The sequence below is a fragment of the Hippopotamus amphibius genome, chromosome 2, assembly GCF_030028045.1.
Source record: "Hippopotamus amphibius kiboko isolate mHipAmp2 chromosome 2, mHipAmp2.hap2, whole genome shotgun sequence".
Lineage (NCBI taxonomy): Eukaryota > Metazoa > Chordata > Mammalia > Artiodactyla > Hippopotamidae > Hippopotamus > Hippopotamus amphibius.
In genome coordinates this window covers 37830401-37839173 of record NC_080187.1, presented here as the reverse complement: position 1 = coordinate 37839173, position 8773 = coordinate 37830401, and the positions used below count along the sequence as shown (strand labels likewise).

General features: G+C 42.4%; 1 protein-coding gene across 1 annotated transcript; it reads right to left on the bottom strand.

The window, feature by feature from the left end:
- Nucleotides 1-1895: 1895 nt before the first annotated feature.
- On the bottom strand, nucleotides 1896-5661 carry LOC130845455 (olfactory receptor 13C7-like). The gene is made up of 2 exons (XM_057722672.1): nucleotides 4729-5661; nucleotides 1896-1922 (listed from the first exon to the last, which is right to left on the bottom strand). Exons 1-2 carry the CDS (start codon nucleotides 5659-5661, stop codon nucleotides 1896-1898), a joined length of 960 nt encoding a protein of 319 aa, XP_057578655.1.
- Between the last annotated feature and the right edge of the window lie 3112 nt (nucleotides 5662-8773).

Here is an 8773-nt window from a genome sequence, read left to right as displayed (position 1 = left end):
AAGAGTTTATTCCTTCTGTTTTATTTGAAAAAGAGCCTGGAATTTGACCACGACTAGTTTTCAGTTTCTTATATCTCAGTTGGGAATGATCTACCATGTAACATAAATATAGGATTGCAGTTGGAATATGCAGTGGTCAGCAAGAGAGGGTGACTATGTAAAAATGCTTTTACTTTGGGCTTTGTAATTGTCAGGACTTTATAAGTTTCTAGATAGAAAACTCACTTCAGCCAGCATAATCCCAAGACAAACCTTAATGCTCATACAACTGAGAAGTTCAAGGGTGGATTCAGTCTCAGGCACAGCCGGAATTAGGGACTCAATATGTCATTAGGACTCTCTGTCCCTTCATCTGGTTCTTATCTCTACTCGTCTTTTCCTGGCTTCATTTTACACAGACCTTCTCACGTGTTGGGGAAGAGAGTTGTCAGCAGCCTAATCCACGTTCTTTTATTTGAGTCTCCAGATGAGAACTGAGCCCTGGCCAACCCCGTAGGCTGCAGCCTTGCAGAAGACTCTCTTGAACTTCTAACTCACAGAAATGGCAAGATTATAAATGTGTATTGTCTGAAACCACTAAGTGGTGATCAGCTATGCTGCACAGAAAGCTAATATAGGACCTCTTTTCTTCTTGCTCCAATTGAAATATGCTGGGAAGTGGTTCTGATTAATTTGACCTAGGTCACATGCTTTCCCTGAGACTGCTGTGGCCAGGGGCTGGTGTACTGCAACTGGCAGCCCCACTAGAATCACATGGTAAGAGTGAGAGGAAGCAGTTTCCTCCTCAAACAATAGATGCACAGTGCAGATGTAAGTGACCTCTGTGAGGTCATTCTTAGGAAGTCCAGCAGTACTGTGGCTTATGTGTGCTTATAGCAAGAGGTCACAAATTGCAAGTCATGGCCAAAAGTGGCTGAGGAACAAACTTCTTTTGGTCCTCATAATACTCTTACTGTTGAAGAATTCTGGGAAGCGCTCAACTCTGCAAACACCAGAGGTAAACTTAGAGCCTGCAGCAGGGGGAGCAGCTCTTTGCATTCCCTCCTCCTCCCCACCCACCCTCCCCGCCCCCCTTCCTACATTGCTGCCTGGCCAGCGGTTAGCTGGAGGTGAGCAGGAAGAGGCAGTTAGCTCCTGCTTCCCCACCTGGTCCTTCCCCTTAGTTACATTCCCTGTCTGGCATCTGAAATGCTCTGATGTAAGTTATTTGGGTGATTATATTCTTGACACATTGTCTGTGATCATCTGTGATGTTTGATTGGTCATATTTTGTGATAACCTTCATTAGATACTCTACTCTCTTAAAAATTTTAGGGATCATCCTAAATTGAGAGAAATGGTCATCAGTAGTTCAATAGAAACTAATTTGCACATATGCAGAGCTCTGAAAGACTCCATTTATCAGTGGCCTGGTCTAACCTCTCTGGTTATCTACAAAACAAGGGCTGGAGGAAAGGCGGGTTTTCTTTGCTTCTGAGAACCTTTGGTGAGTGAACCTTTGTATTTGCTTCAGCCCTGGGCTTGGACCTTTGTTCCCAACAAATAGGATGGACCTGCTCTAGGGATGGGAAAGCGGATGGAGCATGGGTCATCTCAACCTGTTAGAAAGGGGAGAAAAGGCTTCGAATGAGGGTACTTGGAGGATATTCTAAACTGCCCTGAAGCTTACATTCCAGGGCTTTTCCTCCCTCTAAAATGAAAACATCTTCTTAAAATTTCTTCTGTTAATGCATGACCATTATAAATATATGATATACTCTTTATGTCTTTTCCCTAGGTATTTTAAAGTCGTTGTGACTGGTGTGAATTACATACAACCACCCTATTGTACTTTCTTACTAGCTGTAGTAGTTTTGCACTTGATTAAAATTTTTTTCTCAGTAAACAACATCTGTTTACTTACTGAATAGTTTTCTTCTTGTCTATATTTTGTTCCGTACTTATTTTTCTGATCTGCTTTAATTAGCTAGAACGATGCAGACATTGAGAGCAGATGTCCTAATCCAGACATGCTATTGTAGGCATGTCACTGGTGTTCTGCCATCAAGTGTGCTCTTTGCTGTTGTTCTGATACTTTCATTCGTGTCAAGGATGGCTTCCTCTATTCAAGTCCACTACTTTAAAAAAGCCAGAAATAGATGCTAAATTTTACCAAATGACTTCTCAACATTTGTGGTTGGGATTACATTTTCTTATTTATTAATAAAATGGTTGCAGTAATTGATCTCCTAAGTTCCTAACGTCTGAAACCTTGAAATTCCTTAAAAAAAAAAAAAAAAAAAACCCAGTGGGTAATGTGTATTATTTGTTTAACATACAATGATTTAAATCTGCTCTGGGTCAATAAATGAATTTGTTCATTTGATCAACTTTCTTTGTTCTTTCATAATCCTCTAAGTTTTTCCAAAGTCTTCATCCTAATACTTGTCTACTGGTATTTACTTGTAAATATTTAACAAGCATATTAAGCCTTTTGTTGCGTTTTAGTATCAGTGCAATGGACTGTATTTGTAAGAACCCTTCCCACCACATCCTCCAGAAGATGAGGCCTTTAGTGGGGTGTAACTTTGCTTCTGTTTCTCTGTTTCCCAGCTTGATGAAGTCATCTAGAATGGTAACTGGAGCTCCATCAGTGCTTTACTGTCAGTGTTTACCTCGACATGATTGCTAATAATTCCTTCACATATCTGTCTTTGCAAATTTGGTGTAAGAATTGACTCAACTTTATTGGTCTTATGCATTTCATCATTCTCCCCTGTCTCTTCTATGGCATATCTATCACATCCTTTCAATTATTTATTTTTAACTGTTTGTTGGGAGAATGTTCTAAATAAAATTTTTTTGGGGGGAAGGGATTGCAGGGGTATGTGTTTTCTGTGTTTACACATAACAGCAAGTGTCTTTTTAACCCTCGTATCCATGAAATAGTCAAGAGTGTGTAGAACTCGGGACTCACAACCTATTTCCCTCAAAATTTTGTAAACCTTGTTCCACTCATGTCTACATTTAGGGCTGTAGAACAGCAGACCAATGGCAGTCAGAATCTCATTCGTGTTAGGAAATATGCTTCTTTTCTATGGAAAAGTCTATAGAACTACTTTGGTATATATAGGAGTCAAAGCTTATCTTTGTATCTAAGTAGGTGTGTCTTTTGCTACAATTCTTACTGGAAGATTGATGAATCTTTATGAACAAAATATCTAAAACTTCTATTCAATGAAAAATTTTTTCTCTTTAGTTATTATTTGTCTTTCATCTGCTCTATTTCCTCCTGAATTCCATAATGGATTCCCCTAGTCTACCTTCCATGTGTGGCATCTTTTCTCAAACAACTTAAATCTCTTTGTTTCTTTCTTTGAAGTCTAGGAGAGGAATTTAGTTATTTTTAGTTTGAAACTTCATGTAAAAAAATTGTGCTATCTACTTTTAAATACTTCCTACTGAATTTTATTTGATCAAGTAAGTGGAATTTTTTCCCCTAAGAAAAAGTTCTTATTTCCCAGTTATCTTTTCTCCTAGCCTCATATATATATATACACACACACACACACACACATATATATATATGTATACGTCTCTTATTTTATTGATTCAATACCCTCTTGAATTCTGCTGAGAAAACCATGGAGAATTTTCTTTAATGTTTTCACCATCTTCCTGCAATAACTCTTTTTCAGCAAAGGCTGATTGTTTTGATTATTAATTTGTTTCCTCTCCATTGGATTAAAAATTCATATGAACTGTCAGAGGTTTTCTATTCTGCTCATTCTTTTAACTAGACTTCTAGATTAATGACTCTAGGGAGCTGCCTTGGAATTCCTCACCAGTCAGGTAGGTGATTCTTAGATATCTCCTCCTTCTCCCTCTGAGCATCACCTCCTCTCCCTGTGGCTTTCAGGATTCTTAACAAGTGATGGTCAAGCCCGATCAGGTGGTTAATAAAATTCTTTTGATTCTCCTCGACATCTCACAGTTTCCACATTACTCTGATGAGCCATGGAGGCCAGTGCTGTCTAGGGAAAGAATCCAGGGGTGAATAACATTTTCAAAAAGGGAAGAGAAAAAAGGCCTGAACCTTTGACCCTTGCATCAGTTTTGCCACATCTTACTCTCCTCTCTGCTCCAAGGATGTAAATGATTTTCTGGGGGGGAACTTGATTAAGAACCAGAGAAAGAGATTAATTTTGAAGCCATAGGAAGAGAGTGATTCAAGAAACCGTTTTAAGAATTAAAATGACAAAAAGGAGAAAGAGGCAATGATGATAAAGATAAAGATATTATTGTTATTTAACTTGGAGTCGGAGAGATGAAAGGTGACATAAAAATCAATACCTGTTCAAATATGTTCAAAGAGCGAGCCAAGGAGCAATTGAATGATAGTCCTGCAGACTGGAGCTTTTCACGAGTTAAACAGTCTTGAAGAGTTACTTTTCCTTGCTATCAATTTGTTTTTTACGCATCACACATGTAGAGAAGTATAAGGCTGACCAACAGGAATATATTTTAGTAGAACTGCCTATAGACTGAGGGGAAAATTCACATTAAATGCTTTCTGGTCACACAAAGCTCTTGGGTGTAATGAGGTTCTATGTAATTAGATATACCTATGTAAACTTGCATGAAGTTAGCTCTTCATCTTATCCTCTGAGACCCTCAGGTGTGAGAAACCAGGGAGCAGGAACCATCAGGACCACTCTACCATCAGTGGGTGAAGTGTTTCTGACTCACCAGGTTCCTCACAGCCGCCTGCACGTCCTTGTTCCTCAGGCTGTAGATGATGGGGTTGAGCATGGGGGTCACCACCCCATAGAAGAGGGAGGTGAGCTTGTCTGCAAGGTCCTGTTTGCCTGCCCCCCGGGGGTCCTTGGATTTGGGCTTCCCATACATGAACAGGATGGTCCCGTAGAAGATGACCACCACTGTGAAGTGGGCAGAGCAGGTGGAGAAGGCCTTTTTCCTCCCCTCAGCTGAGGGCATCCTCAGGATGGTAGTGATGATGAACGCATAGGAGAAAGAGATGAAGAGAACTGGGACCCCCAGGAAGATCACATTGGCCACCGCCATGCTGATCACATTGATGGAGATGTCAGCACAGGCCAACTTCAGGACAGCCAGGATCTCACAGGTGAAGTGGTTGATGACGTTGTCCCCACAGAAGGGCAGTTGCATTGCTAGGGATGTCTGCACCATGGCAGTGGTGCTTCCAGCTGCCCAGGAGCCAGCAGCCATGGGCACGTAGGCAGCCTTGCTCATGACCACGGGGTACCTCAAGGGATTGCAGATGGCCACGTAGCGGTCAAATGCCATCATGCCCAGAAGCACACACTCCGTGGCCCCCATGGCAAAGGAGAGGAACATCTGCAAGGCACAGGCTGGGAACGGGATGGTTTTCCTAGGGGTCAGGAAGCTGTCAAGGATGAGGGGGACGGAGGAGGTTGTGTAGCAGATGTCCAGGAAGGAGAGGTTCCCCAGGAAGAAGTACATGGGCGTGTGCAGGTGAGAGTCAAGGATGGTCACGAGGATGAGGACCCCATTGCCCAGCAGGACCACCAGGTACATGAGCAGGATGAGCACAAAGAACGTTTCCTCCAGCCTTGGGTGGGCAGAGAGGCCCAGGAGGATGAACCCCACCAGCGGGGAGGTCTGATTGGACCTGTCCATGGTGCCCCTGCTCTGTCACCTGCAGGAACTCAGAACGTCCACTTCATGATTCTCTGATGCCTGAAGTGGCCGAAAACCAGTGAGAAAACTTGTTCTGTTGAGCAGCTAGAGAACAGCTCTGGCAATCTGGGGGGTTCTTTACGTTGTTCTAAGTCAAATGGAGAGAAATTGTTTAAAATCTGCTTTGTGATATTTGGCTGCCCATAGAGGTGTTTGACTTGTCACCAGGTTGGATTGAATTTTTCTAATCATATTCAAAATTGATATCACACATTTAATTCAAGTTATACCATGTGTGGCCAATTCATTTGAATCAATTTTGTGAGCAGTGTGACCTTGCCTTTGTGTGACCCCCCACTTTGGGGTATGGGACTGCCGGAAACAACTGGGCATCTTCATCCTTATGTCCCAACCAGCCCCTCCAAGCCCTTTCGGATATAACCTTCCTCCTCTTTCACGGTCCTCTCTCACAGCCCCCAGGCCCTGGGATATTCATTCCTTTATTCCTTCACTAACCTGCCAAACTCCTCGGAAGCGGTTACCCAAAGAGCTGGCCTTTGCCAACCACTCAAGGCCTGGGAATCATTAAGTCCCTTTCCCTCCCTGGGCATCTGGCTCCCTATTACTCACTCTGGGATGGATTATTTTTAAAGGTATTCCATCCCAGGGACTCATAAGTCATCTCATGAATTTCTTGTTTTTGGACTTGTCCTTTTCCTTCAAGTCCCCCGCATGCCACTTAGTCACAAGGGATGGGGCCAGGAATGGGGCTGGGCCCACAAGCGTTTATATGTTATATATTTTGAAGTGTTCTCTTACCTTTCTGTAAGTAAATCGATAAAGAAAATCACTTTTCTTTGGCCTAGGAATAGTCCAGAAGCCTAAAATAGCCAATCTGGTCTGAAAGTAGCAGGCAGAGGAGTTAGCACCTCAGATGGATGAAAGCTAAGTTTTCTTGTCTTTGTTCTGTGTTTCGGAAAAATCCACAAAGGACCATCCATTGTATATATGAAGCCATTTAAACTTCATCCTGCTGTTGGGATTACTCTAGCCCCTGAAGTGATTTAAGGTTAGAAATTGAAGTGACAAAATTTACAAACTTTATACATCTGAGATTATGTCCCCAAGATCCAATTATTCTGAAGTCCCTCCAGAAATACTTTCTTTCCCCTCCCTCCCTTTGTATCCATCCTGCTGAGCTTCTGGAAAGCATTAGAGAAGAAGGGTCATTCTGGTCCTGCATGAATTAATATGAACCCCCAATCACTAAGAACTATCACCCCATAGTAGATCTGGGAGAACGTGAAACTCACTGCACAGGACAGATCCTTGGAGCACCCCTGGCATTTCCAAATTCAGGACCTCAAGGCTGGAAAGAAGCAAGTGACCTAGAAGGTTCCCTCTTGTCTGTGTCCCGCCAAATAGATTCTGAGTGCCTACCATAGGCCAGGGCTTCACTGGGCATTGGGAGAGTCATAAATGAATCTGGTCCTGGCTCCTGCCGTGAGAGTTTCACAGGTACAGCAGCTGTGGGCTTAAAAAGAAAGGTCAGTTGATCGCAGAAGTGGTGTCCTTTTGTTTGAAGTCTTTCTTAGGTGCGTGTGTTTTATACTCTCCAAAGAGTAAACTTTTTGTTGGGGTAGGTAAGGGACAGTCGACCAATGTCACGGAATGAGGGAGGGGATATGAGAATTCTGTTTCTTATGCATTTTTTTGCCTAATCCTCCTTATTTCAGCAGCATCTTAGCTTCATCCCCTGGTCCCAGAGGGATCTGGCACAGTGAGTCCTCTGTGCTGTAGATCTAGTTGTGGCTCAGCTCTCCTAGTTTCTGGCTTAGGATTTGGCTCTATCAGATCTGCTATGGAAATGGCCACTAGTCCATTCACCTTCCAGCCTTCAGAATGCTATCACTCTGACATCTCCCTTCTCCTTAACCTGATTGATTTTGTCATTAAAAACCAAAATTAAACAAAACAAAAACATATTACTGTAGTTTTTCTGAGTTTCAGGAAGGAGCTGAATGCATATGTTCAGTATTTATGCCTCAGTCCTGATTCCATGCAGTTTCTAACACCCTCTATTATCTTCTTATTTATGTTAGTCATTGTTTCTTGCCCTTTTCTCTTCTGCTAGAATGTAAGTTTCACAGAGGCAGAGGTTTTTGTCCTGCATTGTTCAGAGATGTATCCTAAGTATAAAAAATGTACCTGACTCAGGACTTCCCTGATAGTCCAGCAGGTGAGACTCCGCACTCCCAATGCAGGGGGTCTGGGTTTGATCCCTGGTCAGGGAACTAGAGCCCGCAAGCTGCAACTAAAGATCCCACAGGCCGCAATGAAGGTCCTGCGTGCTGCAACTAAGACACGGCGCAGCCAAATAAATAAATACATAATACATACATACATACACACATTACATACATACATATATATATATATATATATATATATATACACACACTGTACCTGGCTCACAGTAGGCACTCAATGAATAGTTGCTAAATGAATTAAGTGAATTTGTGACCTACCCTTATTTTCTTCTTTGCCCTGTGTTAGCTCTTCTTTTTAACATTTTATCTTTATCTCATCTTTTTAATTTCTACTTTATAAACATTTTATAATGTGCATAACACATTGGTATAGAACATATGTACACTTATAAATGAATAAGCATACAGTGTAAAATATAAGAAAGCATAATTTTAAACCCTAGAACATTGACCTTAGATACCTAGCTTCTTGCTGTGGCTGCATCCTTTCAAATATTCAACAAACCTCAGTTAATCACTGGAAGCCTCTATCTCGAAAAGAGCAGCATTGCAGAATTCAGGACTTTTGGCCTCATTCAGAAGAGATCTGCCAGCTTCCTTCTTGTCTGCAGCATATGTTGTTTTTGGCCAGAGGCCACCCGTGGTGAACAGGGGCTGGTGACTGTCCTTATGAAGATTTTGGAAAGTCACCCCTGAGCTGTGAGATGCCTTGAGGGTCTGGTTTGGAGTCTCTCTCTCCCCCATCTTTGGGTTTCTCCCTGAACTCTTCCCCAGCCCCCCAGCCCCTTCCGTCCCCCCTCCAGCCCCCCAGTACTCTGCTCATGAGTTCAGGTCTCCTGTGG

Coding starts and splice junctions, on each gene's coding strand:
- LOC130845455 (XM_057722672.1), bottom strand. CDS start 5,661: ATGGACAGGTCCAATCAGACCTCCCCGCTGGTGGGGTTCATCCTCCTG. Junction 1,923..4,728: donor AGGCGGCTGTGAGGAACCTG/GTGAGTCAGAAA, acceptor AACAAAATATAG/ACAAGAAGAAAACTATTCAG.